This window comes from Oreochromis aureus, linkage group 20, assembly GCF_013358895.1.
Source record: "Oreochromis aureus strain Israel breed Guangdong linkage group 20, ZZ_aureus, whole genome shotgun sequence".
In the NCBI taxonomy this organism is placed as follows: Eukaryota; Metazoa; Chordata; class Actinopteri; order Cichliformes; family Cichlidae; genus Oreochromis; species Oreochromis aureus.
The window spans coordinates 27,422,450-27,450,122 of NC_052961.1; the positions used below are offsets into that span (position 1 = coordinate 27,422,450).

The 27,673-nt window shown below is 38.4% G+C and overlaps 2 protein-coding genes across 4 annotated transcripts in view; both read left to right on the plus strand.

Moving 5' to 3' along the window:
- cfap74 (cilia and flagella associated protein 74) overlaps window positions 1–3,801 on the plus strand; it is a 48,864-nt gene extending 45,063 nt beyond the window's left edge. For 2 of the 3 annotated variants that reach the window (XM_031745093.2, XM_031745094.2), the window contains exons 33-39: window positions 20–175; window positions 764–902; window positions 1,252–1,406; window positions 1,648–1,780; window positions 2,877–3,013; window positions 3,162–3,296; window positions 3,612–3,801. In XM_031745093.2, the coding sequence (XP_031600953.1) occupies window positions 20–175; window positions 764–902; window positions 1,252–1,406; window positions 1,648–1,780; window positions 2,877–3,013; window positions 3,162–3,296; window positions 3,612–3,716 (960 nt within the window). In that variant the 3' untranslated portion in view covers window positions 3,717–3,801. The remainder of the gene's footprint in view (window positions 1–19; window positions 176–763; window positions 903–1,251; window positions 1,407–1,647; window positions 1,781–2,876; window positions 3,014–3,161; window positions 3,297–3,611) is intronic. The other variant, XM_031745095.2, reaches the window with a different exon arrangement.
- Window positions 3,802–9,486: 5,685 nt separating this feature from the next.
- Window positions 9,487–27,673, plus strand: part of gnb1a (guanine nucleotide binding protein (G protein), beta polypeptide 1a) — a 30,491-nt gene continuing 12,304 nt past the window's right edge. Inside the window, exon 1 of the mRNA XM_031745078.2 lies at window positions 9,487–9,890. The gene's annotated coding sequence lies outside the window, so the exon portion shown is untranslated. The remainder of the gene's footprint in view (window positions 9,891–27,673) is intronic.

Sequence of the window (27,673 nt, forward strand, 5' to 3'; positions counted from 1 at the left end):
TTAACCTGTACTGTTCCAGTACTGTGACATGCTGGAGGTGCGGTGCCAGAAAATGACCCTGGAAATAACTCTGCTCGGGGAGGGAATAGTCCCTGCTGTCACCTCCTCCCACACTGGAGATGTTCTTGACTTTGGCTATGTGCTGGAGAAGGAGACTGCCTCACAAGTCGTGAAGGTGTGTGAAGATTAATACGAACAAAAACAAAAAAAACAACCAAAAAACTGTCGCTAGTTACTTTTGAATACTAATTTCTCAGTGGACTGAAAAAAAACTCACTTGGTTAACTTTGATGTAATTTTATTTAAGTCCATTAACTTACACATATTTTATGATTCATGTAAACACTAAGTGGAACGAATAAAAATGGTAAAAGGGGCGACTTTCATGTGTTAATCATAGTCAGGAGACTCATAGGTTATAGTCATGGATGCGTTAGTATAACTCTGAGCCACATGGAAACACTCACAACTAAAGCAGAAGCTAAAAATGTGTTGAGTGTTTTCTATTTCTCTTTCAAATGGGCCGTTCCATGTAGATCTCTCCTTAACCCTCCTCTACCTCCTTTTTCTCCTGGTCTCCCATCCCTTCTTTGCACTTCACTCACTCTCAGATTGTTCCCGTATTTGTTGGACTATTTTATTTTCATCATCACGTCACCATTAAGAAAAACAAAGGCAGCACCGTGCAAGATATTTTTAGACTACAGAGTAATGAGGGAAAAACAGCCTCGGTCACTGGCATTAAATCTCGTTCTCCCTGCAGTTGCAGAACAGCTCAGCGGTGGCAGTGAGCTTCAGGGTGATGCTCGCTAGTCTCTCTCCCTTCAGACCTCAGGGTGGAGCTGACCGGGTGGCCTTTCTGCTAGACAGATATGCAAACTCCCATGTCCACCCTGCTGTGGGTAAGATTTGTTTGGAGCTCCAGAAGTGAAACGCTTTGTCCGTATTTTACTGCTCATTTGACTACACATACTACTAAACTTGACCTGAACTTTAATACAGTATTACCTACTAGAAGTATTGTATAAGAGAGCAGAAGTGTGCACCAAATAACCCAATTGTTTAGATTTCCACTGTTTCATAAATTAACCCTAGCAGTTTTTGCTTAATCCCACTGACAGACAAACACATATGAAACTGTAATAATGCTGTAAATGTCAGAATATTTGCTTAAAAAAACAGGAGGGTAATGTGCTCCAGCAGTTCAATTCTTTCATACTGACCAAGCAACGTGTTTTCTGACTTGTGCAGGGACTCAGAACTACAGTGGGTTGAGCGTGTTCAGTGTGGTGCCAGTAGAGGGCAGCATTCCTCCAGGGCAGAGCCAAGAATTCACGGTCACCTTTCGGCCTGACCACCCGTCTGTCAACTACTCTGACAAACTCACCGTAGAGCTCATGAATAAGGTCAGAGGAGCGCACACGTGTACAGATTTACACGCGCTTTCAGCAGTGAATGCATGCGTGCTCTCAACCTGTCCTTGTCCTCAATCACTGCTTATAAAAACTGATCGCATGGCCAAGGCTAAAACACTGTTCCTAATGCATTCTTGTTATTTAGATGTCCTTACTGCAGCCTGGACGTCCTCTCTGTACTTTGGTCTTGATGATATAACAACCTTAACCCTGTGCCATTTCTGTCTCTCAGAGTAAAGTGTGTGTGATGGAGCTGAAGGGTGCAGCCTCTTCACATAGCATGTATCTGTGTGGCGGAGACCTGCTGACAGTGCCTGTTGAATCCCTGCTCCCCTCAGTCATAACCAGTGAACCTCAGCTCACAGGTGGCATGATTCAATTTCACTGTTTTCTCTCCAATATTCTCTTAAATACTGAGAAAATCTTACACTGACACTGTAAAGATGACTAATATCTTGCATACACTTTTCATGATTTACGCGAGCAAGGCCAGCATATGTGATGAAGTAATTTATGCTAATCATAGCTTGCTGACAGCCCGTGCGCTTGTCACCAGCAGTCAGATCATATTTTACCACCGAATCCCTGTGTGAAATAGTCACACCTCCTCAGTGAGGTAGTAGTAAACTGTACTGAATGCAAGAGGTGTTGGTGCATTCAAATGCTGCTCTGAACGCCTCTCATTGACACTGAGCAAAAATTGACTTGATGAAATGTGCATATTCTAAACGTCTTGAATAAGGAAGTAGCAATTTACCATGGTGTAATTTATACAGTTTCATCATTTCCAGCTGTGCTTTCAAATAATTTTCACACATATGGTTTTCTTTCTTTTTTGTTTTCTTTCTTTTTTTTTCTTCTTTTTACTTTTTAAAGAGTGCAAGAGGTTTTATATTTTAATTTTTGTCATCTTTCTGTGCAGCAGAGAAATACAGTATGTGCCAAAAGTGTGTGAACTTGCAGTCTGGTTTCTTAGCTTTTTGCATATTTGTCACACTTAAATGTCACAGATCGATTTCAGCATCAGACAAAGATAAACTGAGTAAATACAAAATGCAGTTTTTAAACAATGATTTAATTTTTTAGGGAAAGATTTTATCCAATCATACCTGGCCTTGTGTAAAAAAAAAAAAAGTAATTGCCCCCTAAACCCAACAATTGGTTGTGCCACCTTTAGCATAATGTATAATAATGTATCTTTCACATCACTGTGGAGGAACTTGGAGAGTTTTTCAGCATGAGCGGCCTGTTTAAGTTCATACCAAAGCATCGCAACCTGATATTAGTCCAGATATGAGTAGGCCACTCCAAAACTTTGAATTTGTTTAATTTTTTTAACCACCCAGAGGTGATTCAAGACAGAAAAGTTTGTGCGTTAATTCTCTCTGATCATTAAAGAGATGTAAGAAAATGCATGACTTGTAGTTAAAGAGCTAAACCCTCCAAAATGTCTCTCTTTAGCAGAGTCAGAGGTGACGGAGAGCCCCACCATTCCTTTGTTGGTGACCCTGAAGGCCAGGTGTAGCTCAGGTGCCATCACACCTGCAGTCAGGGAGCTGCAAGTGGGCTGTATCCACTCCACACAAACCAGTAAGAAGGTAACGTGTTGATGTTCAAGCATCCTGAAGCTTTCAGAAACAAAACTGACTGCAGCCACAGGTTTCATTGTTTAACACGGAGATTGAATTTACATTAGCACAGCATTCACTATCATGGTTTAAAGAGCCATGTCTCTGTTTTTACCAGGGTGTTGAGTTTTATTGGGATAATGTGGCATCCCTGCAGCAGCAGGGCTTTAATGTGGAGCCCAGCAAAGGAACTGTGGACTCGGGCCAGCGACGCACCATCAGGATCACATGGACACCCCACATCGGATACAAAGTAAGGAAGTGCTGATTTTTGTCTTTGTTGATCTGTTTTGCTGTTGATCACTTTAAAAAAAAAAAAGTTAAGTAATAAAAGCTCACTTCCAAGTAACTCAATACGTAGTTGAACAGTGCATCAAAGTTAAAACATGGTTGTGAACAGTGGATTTCAAAATGTGGAGGGAATATTGTTGATTGCAACATGAGAAAACATTGTCATTTAAGACTTTCAGCAGAATTAGGTTTAAATTGTCTTCCTGTGTGAAACACAACGTGTATATACATGTATGTATATACTGTCTGAGAACATGTTTACACCTGTGTGTTTCAGCCTTATGAGGTGGTGGAGATGTGCGTGCCTCTCACTTTAAAGGCCGACGGGATGAATGTTTACAGAGTCACCCTGATGGCTTTGGTCTCCACGACCGCAGATTGACCTCTGAAGGACTTGGATGATGGCCAGCAGGAATTTTGCTCACACATACTCTGACTAACCACAAATACACATCATATTGTCTGTGTGTACGGAGCCAGCATTAACCATAAAGAGATCATTAAAAGGTTTTGTCTGAACATTAATTTTGTGTTGAAATGGATGTAGAGGACTTTTAGAACCAGCATTGACTAGATTATTGCTATTTCCACTTTCAAATTTTGTCATCATGTTAGAAAATAAATACAGTTCTCCAGTTGTGTTACAAATCTCATATGACTTCCAAAAATAAAAAGTCAACTAAAATATAGACATAAAAAAGTAAAAGGTCAAAGGTTTCACATATTAGGGCATAATAATAATCATCTATTTCTTAGTAGGTCTTAAAATGAGGTAAATACAAACAGCAGATGACACATTGTTCTTCACACATTGCACACCATGTCATTATTTATTTAACGAAAATGAAGCTTGAATGAAAATTGTGTGAATTACTAAGTACAACCTTACTACCTTTACAGGAATTAAAAGGGGTAGCAACCAAATGCTGTGATCTGATTAACTGCAGGTTTGCTGCTCTGGAGCATTCAGGTGTATGTTGCCAAGGAAAAAAATAAAGGAATGATATTAGAGAAACAATTGTTGCTGCCCATCAAATATCCCATCTCAGACTCAGCAGGACTCTGTTGGGATGTTAAATGTGAAAGTTTGTGACAAAACAATTAGAAAAAACTGAATCAGTACGGCTTGTTTGGAGGGATTACCAGGAGAAAACTTCTTCTCTCCAAAAAAAAACCAAACAAAACATGACAGCAAAGCTTACTGTAGCTTTGCAAAACTGCATCTGAACAAACCACAAGACTTGTGGCCCTTGGCACCTTACAGTCATGAACTCTGTCTATACCAAAGTATTCTAGAGTCAAATATGAGGCCAGCTGTCTGACGGCTGAAGCTGGGAGAACTGTGGGTATAAATGCCCACAAACCTGAATGAACTGAAGCACAAAAACTCCTCCACAATGATGTGAGACACTGATGAAGTCATACAGAAAATTATAACTACAGGTTATTGTGTTGTTGTTCATCTGAAGTTGTACTTAATTCATTTTAAACCCTGATAAGGAACCGATTTTTTTTATTCTGTCCTGATACATAAAACCTTAGAATTAATGAAAGTGTGTAGGTAATGCTTCAATAAGCATGTATGTGAACTTACCAATTTTATTTTATTTTTTTTTACCAAAATGCATTTTATTAGATTTTCATTTTCAAATGATGCTGTCTCATAAACAGAATATCTAATATAATATTTAAGGTTGTATTTTTTAGTCATTGTTTAATTGTTTCTACTGATTATACTGCATCAATGTAAATATGGACATTCCAGATGTACAGTATATATTTGAGAGTGTGATATCTGTATGAGGCAAAGTATTTTTGTCCACTTACTTTTGCTTTTTCTGTTATGTGTGTATTTTCCTGTGTAGAGTACCAAACATTACATGTTACAGCCCCGTGTAGCTTTGCACTGGACATCTACAACTGAAATTCTCCCTAATATAACATGGAAGCAAACCTATTGAAAACAAAGTGGAATAGAGCATACAATGTTGCAGAGATATACTGTAACCAAACCAGCACCTGAGTGTACACCTGTGTTCACCACCAGGGGGTGTATGTAACACCAAATAAGCAGCTGTGTTAAAACCGACATGGTAAAGGGTGTGTCAGCAGATGTAAGCCAGCAAATGTTCAGTAGCACTGCTGGTATTACACCCATGAAGTGAAAGGAGGCCAAGTTCACACCGAGGTCACACAAGAAGCATATTAGGGAAAATGGATCACCTTTAGGATCAATTAAACCTTGTGGAAAGCCTTCCCAAAAGAATTGAAGCTGTAATAGCTGCAAAGGATACAGATATTTATACAAGCAACAGATTATCAAATATAAAAATATCAGATGATGGGTTTCGTAAATTAAAACATGTCATGATAAAAAGAATGTATACCGAAGAAAACCTGAATCCTATACCAACTTGAAACTTAATGACAGTTATATTGCAGTGCTATTTTCTGGAAGAGGAGGAGCAAGTAAACTCATTTTGCATCTCCTTTATCAGGATGGCTGGTCAGTCACAGACGATCAGATTACAGGTTTGATTTACTGCAGAGCACCAACTCCCACCAGCTCTTCTATGACAATAGTATCTTCATGCAGTTAAATTGTCAATGTTTAAGTCGGCTCTTTGGCTATGTGTTTTAAACATTTATCCACCAACAGTTTATCAAGTACTTGTAGCTAAATATTTTAACTGTTCATCCATTATTTGGGGGAAATTGTCCAACTAATTATCCATCTTAATAGTAATGTGTGTCTTTAAGCGGGTGAATGCCGTGCCTTAGCACACAAGTAATAATATTAGTGTCAATATTAGTGTACTAGCTGTGATTTGCTTACCGATTGTTTAAGTATTAAATGCTGTGTATATTTCAGACCTAATCCATACCAGGTGCCTGGTTTGTCCTGCGGCTAGGCTGGTAGATCCCACAAAACCCTGCAAACATTTTCTCCACTTTAGACTTCACAGACTTCATTTGTGAAATACACACAAACACTTACTGTATGCATCCATGGGATTTCAAAATCAGTGCTGGTTGAGACACAGGTAAACAGGCTCAGTGCAGTATGAATAATCAGCACTCACATCAGTCAGTTGCTCTGTTACAGTCAAGTCAAGCTCTCTCTTGATAAACTACACAGGATGTTGTACAGTGTGAAGTGCAGGCCCTTTGTATGTGAACAGCAGATGTCAGTAATGCCTCACAGTGGACCAATAGGATTTGCCCTCTCTGAGAGATACATGCTGTAAGCATTTATCAGAGATTGTAAGAGATTATGCTAAATCAGATTACTGTACCCCAACCTGTCTATAAAAAGCAAGGTCATTATGAGCTTAGCCTCATGTAATGTCACCCGTTTTATGAAATGCATGAGATCATATTAGGCAATATTTGTGTTGTTATTTTGCCTCTTTTTCTAATCTGATTTCTCCTATGATCTCTTGTTAATACTATGGGATAGTGCCACTTACACTCCCTGTTCTGCTAACGGGTGGAGTTCATGTGTCCCTCTTTGCCTGTTAATGAATGTGACTTTTTGTTTTTAATCCAATCAGAAGCAGGACAGATCACTCTGTCCTTGATTACAATGTAGACTGCATTCAAACGCCACAGAAGTTATTTGTAACCACTTTAACAAGTGTTTCTAATGGGCTTTATAGGCAAATTCATGCCTTCATAATACACTAAAATGTCTATTATTTGTCATTCCTTACACCATTTATTCCAACTAAATTAGAATTAGTTGTAACACAGAAAGCACATCCAGCTTTGGACTATTCGACTCATCAAAAGGCTGAATGCAGACAATAAGCTTTCTCCCCTGGGTGCTCTGAAGCACTACTAAAGAAGCTTCACAACACATGTATGCAGAGACAAGCAGGGGTGTATCCAGGGGCAACTAAATCTCAGCAGCATTAACTTGGGTAGATATGTCCCAGTGGAGACCCACACCCTGAACACTACCTGACAGACTAACTGCCAATGCTTTTTATTACATAAAAAGAAATCTAAATGAAGATATCAAATCCATAACCATAAGACACCAATTAATATCAACATCACCCTTTTGTCACCTATGAACTTGAAGGAAAAGCTTTTGATGGGTTTTAAATCATACCATACAATACTGCATGGTTACTTTGGTGAAATATCTAGCAGGTATACTAATGTGTGCTCACAGAGCTCACAAGCTCGCAGCAGAAAGTGTACACACAGAACAGCAGGCCTGTCCCGCCGCCACAGATTTTAGGGTTTACAAAAGTGAGATGGAAACAAATACACACACTTGTGGAAATTCTGATTTTTAAAGAGCATATTTACAGATCATTTTAACAGACTACTCTTATAACATTTCTAACTCCATCAGCTCATTCATACAAATGATTCTGTTTTTATGTAAAAGTATACACAGTTTCAGAATGAATGTGACACATGCACACAGTTGTTCAGCTCACATTTTATTTAAACTGAACTGAATATGCATTTAAAAAGACAACACTAAACAGATCTGGCACAAACAGAGAGAGTAGCTCTCTCTAGGGAACTTTTCTCTACAAGCCAAGTAGCAGTAGCTGTTGTCTTCCCCTGTCGGACCGAGCCCATGCACACTTTGTTGTCTCAGAGGACGACAAAGTGTTCCACGTCTCCAAGTAACGCCTTAACCCGCTGAGCATTAACCCCCTCCTCTGAGCACTCTACCTAGACTACTGGTGATAACGATCAAGTCATCTCTGTGCTGCAGTGACAGTCCACCCATAAGCACTGAGTAGAGAAAGCAAATCCCCAATGATTTCACTTTATATAATTGTTGTGAAGTTAATACCCAGAGAATATAATTTGTCAACAAGATTTTTTCCAGGAGCATCTTATACTAACCATAAGACATTACTAATAGATCAGGAGAAGAGAACGTATTACTTGATACTTATATTTAGGTTTTTGTTAAACAAACAAAAAATACAGGGTCAAATGTACATGTTAAAAACATATAAACATCAGATGTCGGTGTAACAAAATCGTGGTACGTTCTTAGTCACGCACGCTAGCAGGAAAGTAAACATAACATTTGCCTGTTTTGGATTGCAAATGAAAACGTGTTGTTCATTTGAAACACTAGCTGCTTTACTGGCATGAAGGTCAGATTTCAATGGAATCTGATAACATTTTCATATTGCAAATACCTGACACTTTTAGATATGCATCCGGTCTCATAAAATGCCAGGGGCACACTTATTTGAAATTCTTACATTGCTCATTGTGTATAACAAGATAACACTGGTAAAACATCTGTGAATACAATAGTCATTAATGTTATTGCTAGAATGTATCCATTAATTTGTGGTCAGTTTTCAGTATAAAGCAACTATAATCTGTACAAGTTTATATTCCAAAGTGACAGATCCTCTGGCACAAGCATGGCCTGGCATATAGTGGGTTGTTAGCCCTGCCAGATAAACACTACTGTATTGCTGTTAATGCCTAATCGCCCAAGTTTGCATTTATGTTATTACCAGTACGTGTTAACTGGTCTTTTAGTCATTATATAGCCATCATGCTATATTTTGTTTTCTACTTAAACAACACATCAACTATTACGAAAGGTATATCTAATTACAGAATTTTTAACCATCATTTTTTCGCTAATTAATGTAACATTATTTGTATTGTTTATAGCTTTTGGGGGGGGGAACCCTTTAGACATCATCTGAAGCCTGGTTAATCTTTCAGCCATTTCTTTTAGCTAACTTTCCCTTTTGCTTCCAACTGTAGTGTTACGAGCGTATTTTAAATTCACTCGAAATGTATGTTGTTGTTGTTTTCATGACATTTTCAAATGTTACTTTTTTCCAAAGTACTTTCGTTTCTCTTTATGTAAAGTCTTTGGTTGCCCCACAGTTTTTCCATGTACCTTTTAGCAGCTGCATTCTCTTAGGGTGAAAATCACTATTCAGCCTTGCCTTGGTTTCGAAAACTATGATTCGCTGATCCAATTTTATCTTAAGTTTTCACATTAATCAAGTTTTAGAATTAAAAGCAGTGTTTTGGCAGGTAAATTTCCCTCTAGGTACGTTGGTGATACCAAAGATGGCAGCATTTCCTGATCTGAAGTGGTCGCCGACCCCTCCGCCGTGCGTTGTGACGCTGCCGTAACGTGGGGTTTCCCAGACCTGAATGCAGGGTTACCGCGCCCATCTCTGCTGTTTGATGGCCGGAGGAAGAAGCGACTGAGATCCTGGCGTGAAGGAAGAAAAAGAGGGACGACGACGGTGGGAAAGACGAGAAGGGATTTTGTGCTTTGAGTTGGAATTTGTGTTGAGACGGAGGAACGTTAAACCGGGACTGTGACACGCCTTGTCTGGGTGAACACCGTCTTGTCTCTGCGCCTCTGTGCCGGTGTGTCTCCCCCCTCGGCGGGTCAAAAACTGGGTTCGGGGAGTGCCGCTCCTCGGTGGCTAAACAAGCTAAATCTGAGCGCCTGGGCGGAGAGAGGAGAGGCAAGAGTTTGCTGTTTCCAGTCAATGTGATATAAACAACGGATACCCTCGATTGAAAGCGGGTAAGGAAATGTATTGATATTTGAAAATGCGCTTCAGGAAATACAGTAAGTCTGCAGTTCACTAGCTGCCAAGCAGGGACGGTGAACGAAAAGGGTTAAACTGGGTTGAGTGGCTCCTTCGTTAGAGTTAGCTGCGGCTAGCTAGACGTTTCTGCCAAGACGGTGGGTGGGGGTCACTGGTTAAGTTTCTCAAACAAAGTGTCGTTTAACCAAATAATATATATATCTAACGCCTTTGTCCGGCAATGTTGGAGTCAATGGCCAATGCTAACCTTAATTAGCAGGGTGAATTGTGACAGCTCGTTAGGTTAGCCCGCACCCCTCTCCAACGTCCGGTTATCTTTCGCTCTCGTTGAAGAAATTAGCTACCTGCGTTAACCCGTTTCAGCTTTACTTAAGTAGCAAATTTTCCCCAGCAATCGGGATGTAAAATATATCAGTTGTTACCAGCATTTTTGAGCGCTTAAAGGGCCCATTTCCCCCCCCATATTTCCTCTATAGGTAGCCTGGGATTACCTGATAGGCTAATTGGTGGCACACTTGCTACTATCAGTTTATTGTTGATGAACCCTCGCCCAGCTGTTTAGGACGAAACGCAGTGCTACTTCTCAAACTTACACAACTGAAACGGGCGTGAGCAGATTTCGGATTTACCACTACTCGTACTGCAAATTCGTAGCATCATGAAACTGATAACGAAGGGAGTCTAAAAATGGCTACTTCACCAACAGAATCACTACCACCCCCACTATTCCGTAGCCAGTCCATACAAGTTAGCCAGCAGTGGCCATAGCCTACGTTTGCAGCCTGGTATGGATCATCTGGGTGTGTGAATTACGAATATGGCAGCGACGACAACATGCCTGTATCCATAATGAATTTGAACGCTGGTGCTTTTGCTGATTTATGATTTTTAAGCACATCGGTTGTATTTTAGCGGCAACATTTACATAATGTAACAAAACTCCCACTTATACACGTTTAGTTGCAACGCTATTTTTAAACGGGATAGTTAAACCAAAAGCATTTATGTGAGTGAATCGAAACTAAGCCGCCGGAGATGATGGCAACTGTATGGCACAGATATGTTAACAATTCCCACTTTAATCTGGAGTCAGCCAACCAGTTCTTCAGCTTGGCCTTTCGTTATAATGCCCAGCTCGTTAAAGTAATAGGAATTTGCATCGATTACCAAGCCCTAGAGCAGCTGTAAGATCGCGAGGAAAAGGGTAGGCACGGTTGTGGATCAGATTGTGGCCATAGCCATTTTAGTTTCATGAGTGTTAACCCAGTGTCAGTTTGCGAACAAACAATTGTGTTGATTTTAAACCTCTCCTTTTAACGGCGTGGAAACGAGATTGACGAGATCCAATTAGACAATCTGTTTATCTCAATCACGGCTCCGTTGCAGTGCAAGTTGTTAGCAGCTACAGTAACCGTGCCCAGTCGGGCCGCGCCGCTCCATAGTATCTCAAGCTCTAGCCCGGAAAACGGGCATGCTTCCTCAATGGTGAAGCAGCATATCCCAGTCGGCACACTGTCGTAGGGGGGTTAAGATGGAAATGAATTGGAACAGTTGTATTTAGCGGCGGGAAATGTTTCGTAAGCGGGTTTAGCGGCGAGGTTGGACGTGCTGTCGCAGGAAGCTGTGCTGAGCGCCTCCGACAGCACCGAGACAAGCTATATGAAGCCTGGCGCTTGTACGGACTTTGGAGGCCAGCAGTATTCAGATACTGCATTAGGAAAATCCGTGACCGCACCTTGACGATTTTCAACCGTTTTAGGGAAATTGGTGGTGTTTCTTAAGAGAGCTAGCCGTTTTTAATGGTTCACAAAGATGAATTCATTTTGCCAGTGTGCCCCCTCCCTCCGCCTCCTCGAATGAATGGGTTCCTGTATTCAGGGCCCAAGCAGCTGCAATGAACAAGATGGCGTTCAAAGCCTTTTTCATCACCGCTTTTTCTCAGACAGAGAGAGGCAGCTGCCGAGCATCGGATGGGTTCAGGCTTGGCAAGCTAGATCTCATTGATTATCCTCATCCTAAAAATGTGCAGAATGTATTTGCATTAAAACATTTTCAGGCTCATAGCATTCCTGGTCAGATTAATCCAGTATGTGCACCTCACGTACAGGACGACATGGTGGGGAAGGAGTGTTGTACATCTTGACTGTGAACCTGAACATCAGGGGATCTGAAAACTTCATTATATCTTTAAATGCTGTATATGAAATGCATGTTTTATTTAAATTTGAATATTATAATTATTTTCTGTTTAAACAATTTTTAACCACACCTTAGGGAATGGGATGTTTCTTCTCAATCCTCACAGCTGCTTAGAGATGTGATAGAACAGATTACAGAATTTAAAGAATAAAAGATGGAATGGCTTCTTTAGATTTTTAAGGTATTTCTTTCACATTATGGTATTGTTGCAGTAATATTTATTCCGCTTATTTCCAAAACTTTACCTATTCTATTTCTGTGTGCCCCTTAAATCAGACACATTTTGTGTATTTGTTTTAAATTATGCATATTAATTTCTTAGTCACAATTAGATTCATTGTAACACTGATCCAAAACTTCCAGTTCTGATCTCTTCATACTAATCACATCATACCTCACAACTGATTTGATGGAAGTTAAGTTTGGGAGAAATCTATGGCATTACTTGTTTTTGTATGAAGTGGTCTGGTTTTTCAGGCCTTTGGCCAGACCTGTAATCAACTACAGATAAAAGATGAAGTTTATGCAGAACAGTAGACCGTGAATAGTTTTGGTTTAAGAGCAACCTGTGTGCATATCCAAAAGCATCCAGTTATCAAACCAAGCATAAAACAGTGTTCTATTTATTGTTAATCAGTTCACATGACCTGGATGTGACCCACGCTATATTGGTACCCTGAATGTATCCAACACTGTTTTTCTTTGGCCCTGGTGGACAGCAGTATAAAAAGCTGCATGAATTTCTCCAGCATTTTATTGATGCTTATGCGTTGAAACAAGTCATATACGACAAGCCTGCCTAAAAGCATAAACTGCAGCATCGTCTTTTTGAGACTGAGTTTGTGCGCAGTGTAGCTTGTCAGTAGCTTAGCTGTAAGTGAGTAGCACCACAAGATAATGACCATGTGTTTAAAACCTGAATAATTATCCCGTTGGCCTGGGATGTGGGGGGTGAGGATTGTCATCCCCCCCCCCCCTCATTTAATCTGGGAGTGCTGTATATGAATGGGATTAAATTCTTAGTTATGTGGATTTCACTCTTTGGGATTATGTGCTTTGGTTAGTGATAGTGCTGATTTTTCTTCACATCAGGCATGATCCTGCTTTTAACTGTCCACTGTAAAAAGCAGATGTGCTGAGGGGACCAAATAAATATGGTTGTACATGCTTAGCCAAGTTTTAAATATACTTTACTATTTTGTACATTTTGTACTTATAGTTGTGTAAGTTTAATAATTCAGTTTATTATGCTCTTTCCTGTAACGAATTAGAGCACACATTGGCCAACTTTTTTATATAAGAACTTTAAATGGGCATAAAGTGATGGATATGTTCACAGGATTACCCCCTTATCAGCCTCTCTTTGATAAAATACCTTTTTCATTCAAGTGTTGGATACCTGAACTCACAAGATGTGTTGTATGTTTGTGACAGCCTGGGCTGTAACGTTACTTCTGACCAGACCAAAATGATGCAAGTTATATATACTTGTGGCTCCAAGAGACCAAAAAACAACAGTGGTTGGAACCAACATAGTGGTTGTTTTGTCTCATTGACCATTATGGTATATTATGATTTCTTAGTAAGTGACAGTCTCCCCTTCTTTGGGTTGCATCTGGTAGGTTGCATTTTTTTTAAAAATTTGTTTGTTTTTGTTTTGTTTTTTTAAAGTAAACTGATCAGAGTCAATCAAGTTTTTTTTTAAAACTCAATGAAAAGACATGTGCACTCACAGATTAGTCTAGCATTAATGGCACTGGACTGTGGAAAGAACCCATATCCCCTGGAGTAAACCCACACAGGTCCAGGGAGAACATGCAAACTTAAACCTGCTTCAGACGAGCTGGTTCAATCCAGAAGTTGTAGCAGTGAGTGTGGACACAATGGCAACATAACTTTTCTGTTATAGTTCCTAATAGATCTATAGTATGAATATATACCAGTCCCCATCCAGTGCTACAGAACATGTTTAATAATGGTCCTTTAATAATATTTATGGTAAGTAATCAGTATATTTAGTCAGTATAAACCTATCACATCTAGACTGAAATAAAAAGGGCTGCATTTAAATTAAATTGCCTTGGTTCAGTAGTTATTTTGAGGTATGCATATCAGCCCCAAGTCTTTTGCATGATAATTTTATATCCTACTAATATAGGATATAATGCTTTTGAGTAATTCCCTGATTGTTGTAGCTGATATGTAATGGCTGATGTTCAGGAGTTTTTGTTTCATCAAGTGTTGAACTCTGCCAACTTTATTGTCATGGCTTTTTTGCCGTTTTTCAGTGTACTTCAAGAACCCTGGTCCTGTTTAGCATGGTCATTACAAGTGTTATTCAAGTAGTCAAAGTACTGCTGCAAAACTGAAACTTTGTTTCCTAATTTCTGCAAAAAAGATCAATACAAATTTATTATAGATTTTTAAATAAAAAACTGAGAAAAACTGCCCCGTTTGTTATCGAGTTATGGAGTTATAATTATACAACTACTGTATACTACAATGAAAGAAGCATAGGATAAATTATGTAAAGTTTAAGTTTCAGATTCAAGACGAGTGAAATAATACATTATTTGCACTTAATTGAAGACGCAATGTTTGGGTAAATAATTATTTCCAGTATACCAAGCTGACTACACAAGTACACACTGAACCCTGGATTTCCTGTTGCATAACAACCGTACATTTATACCTACCTAACTTAAATTGACTGGTCAGTGTGATCCCTTAAATGGATTTTCCTTTTTTAACATAAAATATCTGACTTAAAATTTCACTGTGCTTGTATATTAATCTCAATTTCTTTAAAATAAAAAGGACTCTTGACACATTTAGCGGGGCCTGTGTAAAATGTTTCCTTTAAGGAAACTGGTAGCATGCCATTTAACTGTTGGTTACAAGCCACAACAAATCAGTTTTCTGCGAGGCATTTTGGGATTCTGGTTTCTAACACAGCCAGTTTCATGTAAGAGTTGATGGAAAAATACTCAGAACAGTATGGGCATGGACCTTGAGTTATCCATTGTATTGTGCCAAGTTCTTGAATATGTATTTCTCTTCATCCGCAATACTGACTTCATCAGCAACATTATTTGTGAACATTAATTTTAAAAGACCATTAGTCGCAGCCTCTTCTGTATGCTTTACATTACTATACTCATAGGTCTTATTGGTTGAGCAATCTAAGTCCTTTCTTCTTCTTTGTGTAATACACCTCCTGAAATCAGCACAGCACAGTTTCATCAGGGTGTGTTGATCATCCATAACCAAATGTGCAGCTAAAGACTGTGATAGGGTCTCTGTGCTAGTACAGTTTTATTGTAACAATATCTTTCAGAAGCTAATAAGTTTCTTAGCATCCACTGGTGCAAGTTATCAAACTATTAATTTTATGCACACCACACGTTTCACACTTAGCCTTACACACACACACACACACACACACACACACACACACACACACACACACACAGATGCAGGCATACATGTTATTTTTAACACTAAAAGTTAGTAGAAGTCTCAAGGCCACGATGTACAACTTCCAAATTCAAATGTTAGTGCCATTCACAAAGATTATCAAACATGGCACGGAGTGCAAATGCCAGCACACCCACAAGAACAGCAGGGCTTTCCCTCGTTACCACAGCAAGGTTTATAGTGAAGAATGATCAGAAACATCTGCATTAAAAGTTCTTCTAATAGTTCAAAGAGGAAAGTTTTAGCCTTTTCTAGTTGCAGGAATTTTTCATCAGTCGTTAAAGCCTTTTTGGAACTTGGGCCTTTTACCCGCATATCATCTGGAGGAACCTAGGTTTATATTTAGTTTCTGAGCCAATTTTCCTGTCTAAAAAAGTCCCTGCTCAAGTTGTAGTACTTGGTAATGGCCCAGGAAGTAAGTAGTCGTTGATTGTTTATACACAAACCCCAGATCTGTTCTATGCTACTCGTCCTGCTAGTACAGCTGCTTGCCAGGTATTTTCAGTGAGCTATGCATCTAAATGTATTGCCATAATTAATGTGACTGATGCATAGCAGAGAAAACTGTTAACATGTTGAAAATGTTTGCATTAAGAACTGCAATGACAACATGAAGCAAATTCCAATTCATCCAGAGTCCAGTTTCCTGTTTTATGTACAGAAAAAGGTCACAGGTAATCCAGTGGCTTATCTAATGTAGCACTTGTAACTTATATCAAACATCTTTGTTCTGTTTTTTTTCTTGTTTGGGGATGTTTTTTTTGTTTGCCCATCATTAGAAACACACTACTGGACATTCAGTTATAATTTAAAAGGCAATAATTTTTTATTTTTTCTTTTAGGACTGCAAACTGGGCACGTTTTTGTTTTGGGTGTATTTGTGTGTGTATTCTATTCTGCTACATTTAGTGGCAATGCAGGCCAGCGCTCTCAAAAGTGTCACTACCCTAAAGTGACAGCTACAGTGGTTTACACCAGGATGTTACGTTTCCTGAACACAATCACAACTTGAACGCAAAATGATTTGCTTTTCTTGAGTCATGGTTTAAAAAAAAAAAAAATTAAATCAAAGGCATATTGAAGTTGATTTTAGTGAGAGTTGATATTATACATGACATTGAATATATACATGTTTTTCAAATATCTTGTGTTTTGTAGCCCCACCCCCCCATGCAAGACATTGTTATAAGTTATACAATTTAAAATATTCTATTCAGAAGATCAAAGATAACAAATATTTAAGTTATATCGAACATATAACTTAACATCTGTTACATCACATTCACCAATTGGAGAAAAGAACATTTAAAAGTTTATTTGGTAGTGTAATTGATTTATCAGTAAAGATTGATTTAAGCAGTGTCAAGAAGCGATTACTTATGAAAGGTGTGCAGTAACAAATTAAGATTAGTTTCTCAATCTGTGTCTTGGCAAACATTCTTACAGTTTGTTTTGTTTTTTTGCTCCAAGCACTCCCAAGTGTCAATATTACAAAGAAAATTCTTCCTAAGCCTTTCCCACTGTTTAGATTTGCGTATAGTTTGACTGTAGCTGCTGTTATGCTTATATAACTTGTCACCACTGGCCCAAAGGTCTTGGCCACTGTTTTGAATATTCAAAGTAAGTGGCACCAGATCCGCTTGGTGACCCACACACTGGCCTGTCATCACTTACACCGTAACCATCCTACAAGCCCGTAACAAACCCTGGCCTTCTTTTGCATGTGGATTTCACCGCCTGATCTGGTTTGAATAGAGACCATCTCTGTCTATTTACATTCTCGCCCTCATATTTGACTGCAAAGGGAAAATGTGACCAAACCTGAATCCTGAGATGACTGGGAAAGACAGCTACTATTAGTGAGTTTTCTTCCTCTTCAAAGTAAGAAAGGCCACAGTCACTTGAGCAAGAGTGGGGTAGCTGTCATGTGACTCTTCACACACTTGTTCCTCTCTTGGAAGCTTGGGGAGAAAACACAGGGGGAGGGGTATGATTATTAATGCAATCAAAGGAGTGTATTTTATGCTTTAAATAAAGTCATGCTTTTGGCTTTGGGCTAGCCTGACCTCCCCTTCCTTTCCTTTTTTCTCCCTTTACTGTTTTAATTAACTCATTTATATCCAAGTATGAAAAGATGGATGTGCAGCTTCTAGCAAGTAAAAAAACCCGCCTGTATTAAAATGTATGAACTTTCTTGACATATACAATCTTATCTTGTTAACGGGCGTATTTTTTTTTCTCGATGCTATCATCAGAATGCTGAGCGTTAGGAATAGCTGATTACATTTTTTAAGGTTGTGACTCATGTTAGAATTCTGTTTTCTAGGTAGTAATGATCAGGATTATACTGCAGAGCACCTTATAGTGCATTAAGTTTTTGTATTGTTTTTGGGTAGGTTTTCCTTTTGAGAGCATCTTGTTCTGAAAAATCTAATGCCTGCTATTTCTACCAACAATGTTCTGTCTAGCAAAAGAGCACACAGCATCATGGAATGTTTCACTAATCAATCAATTAAACGCTACTGTCAGTCGCATTGATGTTATGTCCCCTATCATCAGACATTACCAGCACAGGCCAACCACATTGAGGGAGCATGCATACAAAATCGTGTCCAGTAAAAGGGACGCTTCACACAGCATATACAAACAACACTAAAATGTAGGGCTGGGTAATTGGTTGAGTTTTATTGTTGTAGATTTTGTCTTGTAATGATTGTGCAAATAAGATGAATCATTGTAAAAGGAAATATGTTTTCTTATGCCTTGTGATTTTTTTTTTTTCTTTTTTCTTTTTTTAATTCAGGCTTCCCCTTCCCTTTTTAGCACTGCACCCTAAAGCCACAAACCTCCACTATATGGTGGATTGTTCTCTCAATAAGGTTAGGGTCAGGGTTACCCCACTGATGTTTTTTTGCAATGGTAACTTTGTGCATTACAAAAGGAGAAAACAGATCAGACATGTGGTGTGTGGCATTTGGCAACTAGCCAGTTATGCTAAGGTTTTCTCAGCTGATTCAAATTAAAATAATAATAAAAATAGGTCCTTTACATTTTTTTTCTTTTTTTTTTTTTCTTTTTTTTTTACAAACTATAACAGATGTCATAGTTGTTGGGTTTTTTCATACTTTTATTTTATGAGATTTCAGTTAGATTTTGTCCAAGATCTCAAAAAAGTGTGGGATATTAGACAAAGCTTTTATCTTCAAATGAAATAGGGTTAGGCATTTTATTCAACATCACTCTGTAATTATAGCGTTTGTTTGCTGCGGGATTGCTATGCGGTGATGAGCTTTTTCTTCAAGTTCAGACATTGCTGATTATACTGGAGTTGAAGCCAATAATTGAACTTGCGAAAAAAGTGAGTTTATAAAATTCGTCATTTATACCCAAATTAGTATTTAGTTTCAACTAACTTAACAGTGTTTTGTTGTTTGTTTGTTTTGGCAGGGGGTTTAATGCTTTAAAGTAATTAATTGCTAGGCAAGTTATGTTATGTTGTTGGACATAGCATCCTGAGATGTGGAGTGCTTATGGACTTCGATCTCATGTCATAGAAACATTGGCACATAAAGCCATCTGTTTAGAGCAGCTGTGTAGAGTTACACATGCAGAGTCACCCCTGTGATTGATGGTATTCTTCTTATGTCCGGAAAATCCAGGAAATGGTCTTGAGTTCCACCCAAAATGTGTTGGTAATGCAGTGGTCATTTTTATCCTATAGAGATTGAGTTGGATAGACAACTTTTCTGTAAGACGGGCGTTCAAACTACACATTTAAAATCAGCCTTATTACATGGCCAGAGCCTTCGTCTTGTCTGCATTGATCACAATGTAGTCCTCATGCGGAACATAAATCCCACAAAGGGTTGGTTTTGGTTAGCATGCTTTGAGTAACAGAAGCATGGAAATAGTGCATTGTGCCATTGACAGTATTTGTTTTTTTTTTTTAGTGGGGGGTGAGTGAGGTGTTTTTCCTTTTTCCTCCCCCCTCTTTAGACTGTGGTAGTGTGATGGTTGTCCAGGAAATGCAAGATTTTCACTATAGACTCATTGCCCCTGGCTCCAAGTCTGCACAACTACAGTGTGTCCTGCAAAATAATTGATATATAAAATGGCCTTAGTGGACTTGGACTTGGAGTTTGTGGGGATATCAGTCTGTGTATGTCCAGTATGAGTGTTTCGGAGGAACAAAAGTATGGATAATAGTGAATTGTTGAATTTGTGGCACATTTCCAAAACTGTTGGGGTAACTGTAGTCTGTGTACTGTACTTCTTTTTTTTATTTTCAATAAATCTTTCACTTGATTTTTGCACCTCCACTTGCTCACTTAATCAGAACTGTGCCATCTTATGCATACTCATTTGTAGCCTCAGGACTTTGCTCTACATTCAATGGAGCAAAATGGGTTATGAGGCCCAAGGCTATTCATATTTAGTTCAGCCATTCTTGAGACTCAGAAGGATTTGTAATCCACCTTCTCAAAAACTGATTAAAGGACTAATCCCCATCTTGTCAACCTTTCCCCATCATCTAATTTATGTTATTAGTGGCACAGTATAAAGTGAAAGTGCAGAAATATCCAGAGTTAATCTTGCATGTTAATTTTAGTTGCGTAAACATAAAAAGTGGTTATGCTCCCCCTTTTTTTTTTTTTTTTTTTTTCTCTTTTCTTTTCTCGTACCAAGGCCTGGGTTCGTGGTGGGTTTTACTGACTCTGCTAATGTTTCAGCGGTTTGTTTGTATTCAGCTTCAAACACGCCTTAGTTATTAGTTATTTGACTTAATTAAATAAGTGTGTTCAACAAATGGTAATGGCAAAAGAAAACATTAACAACTTAAAACATTAAGGCACTTAAGGTGCTTAACAGTTTGTGTTATCCAAAGAGTTTCCATTTACCTTTACAAAACAGTGGGCTACATTGGTAAAAGTAAAATGAATGCTCATAAAGATGCAAAAATCTCATTTTAATTTTTTCCAAGCCAAATTATCAAATATGTCAGTACATTTATATACGTTCTATTAAATCCTTGAAAGTTGAATGTGACATATGAATTATGCCAGTGCAGTAATAACAGAAATGATCTTAAAAATAATAATATGGTATTTCGTGACACTGATGTGGAAACAATTTCATAGTGCATTCATTCATACTGATGCTAGCTAGTCAGGGAAGAGGAAGGAATCACTTCCTGCTCCACAGTGCTGTAGCTGCCATGTAAACAAGCCGCTGAGAGCTGAATGGTGTTTTGGAAAATGACAAAGTGGATGAGATTGGTGGAGCTTTTAAAAAATGTCCATGAGCGATTCTCTTATGTCTTGTGTTACTGCATCATCACCCCCCTTGTCCTTTCCTCCTTTGTGACCTGGTTGTGTTTCAGCTACATTTACGATGCATCACTACCTCACAGCACTTAGACCCTCGCCCACCAGTAAGACTGAAAAAGCATGCACTTACTGTATCTTTTGCCTGTTTTTATACTAGAAGAAATTGAACTACACCTTTAAATATAGAATATTATACGGTTATATGCATATTTGAATTGGTATTCATACCATTTGCCCTGTTTAAAGGTACTGATCAAAGTTTTGTTTTTTGATTATTCAAATGAAACAGAAATGTTCTAGAAACAGTCAAGATTTACTGTCTTGGTAGGCTAAATCAGTTGCGATAATTCTCAAATATTTTTCAGTAGACATACCAGTCTGACTGTTGTGGAACGTTAAAATTCTCAGTTTTGCTTTTACTTTCACTCTGATGTGACCTAATGCCTTTAACATGATTAGTCTTGAAGCATGTCTTAATTATTGTGCTCAGCATCTCCAGTGTAATCAGTTGTGATGGCTTAACTTGATGTCAAACAGCAAAATTTTAGGATGTTTTAAATGCTGTGAAGTTTTAAGAATAGACATAAGAATAGACATAAGAAGAAATAAGGTAGCTCCTCTAGACATAGTTTTCTAATAGCCGTTGCTGTTCCTGAAAGTGCATTCCCCAGGTTTTAGGGAAACCGTCTGCCATTTTCGTTTTCTGACTTTAACCCAGATAAAATACGATGTAAATTACCCCCCCCAGATATAAATGTTGAAATCAGAGAGGGATCTAGTCACAAATTTATTTTATTTTTTTATTTTTTATTTTTTTTTAGGTTTGGTATGTTATGCATATTTGGTGTCTATTTTCAGGGGAAAAAAAATACTTTAAACTTTCAGATTTTTAGTTTCAGAAGCTTGTCCAGAAGCAATGGTGAGATTCTTTACACAGCTTGCGTTTTAAAACCAGGTGTGATTTTTATCAATGTATAACTATCCGCACACACAATGATGCAAAGCACATAACTGGAAATGGGTTGTAGGCGTAATGTTGCATGTGTTTTCATGCAAACACTTCAGTCTGTTTGCCTTTAGTGTAACATTGTCACCCAGTAAGAATAAAACTGCAGCAAAGAAATGTCTTAATGCCCTCAGCTACACATTCTACTGTGAACACACATGTAAAATTACAACATTCATTAGTATTTGTCAAATACTACTTACATGTATTGGGTATCAGACTAATTAATCTTTCTGTCCAGTTCACAGTAAACATGTTGCATATTGTGCTGAGGACCAGTGCAAATACATTTCCAAGTTTGAAGTCATTTGGATGAGCTGCTCTCATATTTTGGATAATGGTTATTTCCTTTTTAGTCCTAGATTGTCTGCTCCCTGCTCTGTGTGTGGGGTGGAAAGGGCACACACGAACACACATACAGGCATGTTTGTATGACCATCCTTTTAAGGACATCCACTGACATTTGTTTTCCCACGCTTAAAAAGTAATAATATGACGTCCTTTTAAAACACTCACATAGTGTCAGATAATGGATTTAAAATGTTAACGTTACATTTTGTTGACAAGACTAGCCACTGCAAACATTTTGGCCTATGGAATAAAGCAGTTCCGCATTGTTACTGTAAATTGAAGCTCACTCAGCTTGAATTTTTTGAACAGGTTTGGATGCCAGTCTTTTAAATGTTTCCTAAAAATATTTCCTTTCCTCATCCAAAGTACTGGATAATATCGTTTGGATATTGCCTTTTTGAATCAGTTGTCATAACTTCATCACCCCACCATTCCCCTCCAAAGTAAAGTCCCCCCCCCTTAGTAGGATTCTTCCATGTATAGTTTTTGCCATTTGTAGCTCTTTTTTTTTTTTTTTTTTTTTTTCCCCGGTGCTTGTGGGGTTCCTCCTCCAATAGCTAAAGACAGACTTAGAACACTTGTAGCCATACGGTGTGTCTTCACTTCTGGTACACTTGTTGCCTATATGCTGCCTACAGTGCCAAAGGAAATGAGTACAACACGTTTTCAGAATTTTGATATTGAATGGTGCCCTCCTTATTCACAACTACCATACCTGCATGGGAAGTGTTTGCAAAATGTGTGAATTATAGCTGCAGCATGCACCACCATGGCTAAATTCTCTTCTTGTAGGAAACATTGTTCTAAAATTCAGACATAATTATTTAAAAAAGGGGAAAAATGGACCACACACACTTCAGTTCTTGGTTGGCACATTTCCTTTGCGATTTCTAGCATTAGACTCAAGCCTAATCTTAGGTCTTTTATTTATAAAGGCATCCTAATAGCTGTTCTGTGTAAGTCTTTATAACACATATTAGTTTGTATCTATTTGTTTAGTCCTGCATGTGGGATGTTTTGGGGCCATTTGTAAACGATAGTTACAAAAATATCCAGGTTACACTATCCTAAAATAGGCAGTGTACTAGCAGGTCTTATACTGTCAGTTAACATAACATTAAATGTAATGGCTGTTACAGTAATAACTCTGTGACATCACATGGAAGGGTCCATGGGCTGCCAAGCTAAGAGTAAATACAGAAACTGACATGATGGTTACAAGTGACCTGTCCCACTGCATCCTCAGAGCCTAGCCTTTTGCATTAAGTCCGTCTTGATTATTTGTTTACCAGCATGGGCCAGGTCTAATCTAAGTCGGACTGACCTAATTCTGTGTGAAGTACTAGCCTGTCCTCTGGTGTTGTAGCTCTCAACACACTGCCTCCTGCTGGATCTCCACCCTCCCCTTGGTCTCTTTGATCTGCTTCTATTTCTTCTTCTTTTTTGTATTCACCTTTTAGCGTAATGCTGCCAGTTATTATTTCCAGAGTAACCTGTTACTGTAATGCAGTGTTTCCATAGCCTGGTTCAAAAGCCTAGATGGACAATGGCAAACACAATTGTAATACAAGAAACCACCGAGCAAGTGTATTTGTAAGTGTGTGTGTGTGTGTGTGTGCTGTCGCCACATCCGCTAAATGTTTTGACAAAGGGAAGAGAGAGACGAGCACAGCTAGGGAAACACCCTTAAAAAGGAAACGCCTGCTTAGAGAATCTATGCACTTGTATCAAGGTGGAGGCCGCATGCTGACACAGATGATCAGTAGCTAAGGCACTGCAACAGCTAGACAGTCACCAACTGACTTGCAAGCAAGAGCAGCCCCCATCCACACCGTGCTGCTGCTCATACGGTTTGTTTCTACTAGCAGCAAATCGGCCTCAACCTAAGAGGCACATTAAAGGTCTAGAATTTAAAAACAAAAAACATTGAGACAAGTTGGCAGGAACAATCAGACAAGTGAGACGGGAGCAGCCCCGAAGAAAGCAAAGGGTGGGGCAGCTGGTATCGAGGCAGGAGGGTGTAAATTATTTAGCCCACCACCCTCCCTTACTTTGTGCCTAATACATGCCTTTTTGTCTTGGTCTCCCAGCTGGGCAAGAGTTACAAATTAAAGTAAATCATCTTTTTTCTTTTAATATTTGGAATATCTGTTCATCCATTTTTAAGAAATTAGAAGAGGTATGTAGCATCAATGTACAAGCTTTCCGGATTGTTTCTATTTATTTGTTCATATGTGCATTTTTCTTTATTTGTAAGATTCACTTGTGCACTTATTTTCTGGCATTTTATTTGTAAATGAAAGTATGAGGTCTATAGGCGTATATCTGGCTTTTGGAAAAGTAAAAAAAAAAAAACCAGTGCTAGATAGGTATAACCTTTCTTTTTTAGTCCTGGATGCCATGAAGCATACTGGGCCTTGGCTCTTTTTACCAAGCGGTTAATTAGCAGCTACCCTCCCAATTGTCCTCTGCTTGTTCACTCTCATTAGTTTAATCTGGCTCTGTCCTCCTGTTTGCCTCTTGTCTATATCCCCTTGTGCACGAGGACACTTTGTCATCACACTGAGTTATCTTGTCTACCCCAAAATCTGCCACACCTCACACTAGACCATTTTGTGTATGTCCCTTCACCTGTGCTGCCCTACTTTTTTCTGTATATCTTAATTAAGATATACATTTGATAATTTATCAGATGTTCTGATTAGTTTTCTCTATATTTAGTGTTAAGTGTCATTGGCATAAATTATACTAGCAAGGGTAATTCACGTTAACTTTATTTATTTTCTTCCTAAGTGATGCCATAGTCACTTCCAAAAAATCATAAAGGGAAAAATGTTCAAGGGTAAAAAGATGGTGGCCTTTTTAATGAGGTAAGTCTTGTATTTAAAATTTAACTCAAACTCAAAATTTGAGCAAACTCAGATTTGCTCTCTGAAATCCACAAATTTGCTCCTTCACATCAAATATTTTGAAATGTATTGAAATATAGTGCATCAACTAAAAAGGGGGAAAAAATCAGATCTTATACTGTTTAATGCAACACCAGCAGAGATGACATCTGATAAAGACTTATTAATCTGTATGCTATGAAAATGGATGCTGTATTTGTGATCATTGTGTATGGGAAGAAGAAATGCCAATGAAGTGTCTGTGTATGGAGTCAAATTACACTTCCTCTCTCCTTGTCAATGTGTTGTGCTCGAGATGTCGGAGCTGATAGGAGTGGCTGGAAAATGTGAAGTCTGCTTCCCTCCTCCTCTTTCTACTCCTCCTCCCCCACCACCTCTCTAAAAATAGCTGGCAGAAAGAGAAGGCAGTGAAGTCGAGGCTCTATCTGTTGGGCTGCCAGTGGTTTCAACACTCCCACCACCAGCAAAAGGGGAAAAGAGCCCTCTGAATCACACCTTTTTATGCTAATTCTAATCTCCAGTAGTGCTTGATATTATGTTTTTGCCAGTAGACTTCTATAAATTTCTGCCATTTGAATTTAACCCGATGTTAAAATGTTAGCATTTTGGAGCTCAGGCACCAAAATTTTAGTTCATTCATACAGAACACTTTCAAGGATTAAACTGTGAAATGTTCATGACACGCTACATTAATCACCTGACCTCTGCCAACTCTGTGTGTTTCACTTGCTAAAGACAGAAAGCCCCTAAAAACAAAGAAAGAAATGACAATAGCTGTGGGTCTCACATGAGAGCAACATCAGGAGTAAACATCAAGCTTTTGCACATTTGAATGGTTCTAGCATATTTGTACAGCTCTATATTTTACTCATACAGACATATTATTTATGTAATGTTATCTGTAGTCTGCTAAAACCATATACTGTGTAGCTTATGTGGATTTATTTATATCTGAACCTGTAGGTTCCCTTCAGATTGCAGAAATCTAATATCACTGTAATGATTATGAAAAAAAAGGATAATATGTTTGTGTTGGAACAAAGTGAATTTATTTCAGAAACTCCTTAAAATACTTACCAAATGTGTTACAGATTGATTAAGAGCTCCAGAGTTCTGCCCAGATTGTCGTCTATCTTTCACTCATTTAAAATCTGGACAATTATTGTAGCTAGAATAGATGTTGTGGATGGCTTGGAAGCAAAAAGCCTCTTGTGAACAGCATGGGGAAAAAAAACCACACATGGGAAAGCAGTGGAGCTAGTATGTTAGTATGGGGTTTGTTTGTTTGTTTGTTTGTTTGTTTGTTTGTTTGTTTTTTGGGGGGGGGGGAGATTTGTGGCTCATTGTATTGATTTACAACAAAGGTATTTGACTGTTTTAAAAGAACAAAGGAAGAACTCTTTTGTACTCAGACAAAAACATTTAGAATGTTAAGAGTCAGAAAAGGACAATCCAACAGCGGTGATTGAATCTCAAATTCTTTCTTGTAAACTCAGTAGCCACCATGTTTTACTGCAATAGCTGTTAAAAGCAATTGGATCTTTCATCAGGTTTTATAGAAATGACTAAAGTGAGAATAAATATATAAAAGGATTTTTTTTTATTTATTTTTTTTTATTCAGAGGCTTTATAGGAAGGTTAATTGTAGGTGTACTGCTTTTTCTTCAGGTTTGTATTCCTACATACCACCAGTGTGATGTATCCTTGGTCTCCCTTTCAAATGTTTTAAAGTTTAGTATGTGCTCAGGTTGCAAAATCTGAACTTGCAATATCTTTGCAAAAAGTGCACTGGAAGTTTTGGTTTCTTTACCCATGATTACTTATAGGGTTAGTGCAGAGAAGACAAGAATTAGCCTGTGATATTACCATGAGACCTTTTTATCAAGATTAGGGGGCTAAGAGGACTTGCTTAGATGCAGACCCATTTACAGCACTAGCCAATCAGGTGACAGGTAGCTACTAAGATGTCAGGCGCCTGAAGGGTAAAGTGTTCATTCAGAAGGTCTCGACACTCTTTAGGACAAAGGACCGAAACCCAGATAAACAGGGAGGTAAGATGAGTTTGCAGTACAGATGGTAGTGTTCGTTAGCTTGTTTGACACACCAGGGAGTAATGATGCTTACGGTGTTGTCTTTAAATATTTCATTTTATAAAATCTTGAATTTAAGTGTTCTTTTGAAGTGAAGATGGGAGAAACCCTAATGAAGACAATCACTTCATTTGTTTGAAATGAGTTATATTGAAATATAACACATTTCAGTGAGGTGGGGTCTTTTTTTGTTTGTTTTCCTCCCCACTTAGCAGGTGAATTGGTCTGCTTACTTGTGTTGGCACCTAACTTTTTATTGATGCTGAAAGTAGTAATGATTGTATCACTCCAGTTAATCTTCTGTCAGAGTAGAATTTCTGAGCTCGGGTTCATTGTTGTTATAGTATTTTTCTTTGAAGTTGAATTTGTCATCTTTCTGTGGATAGTGAAAGTGTCTGT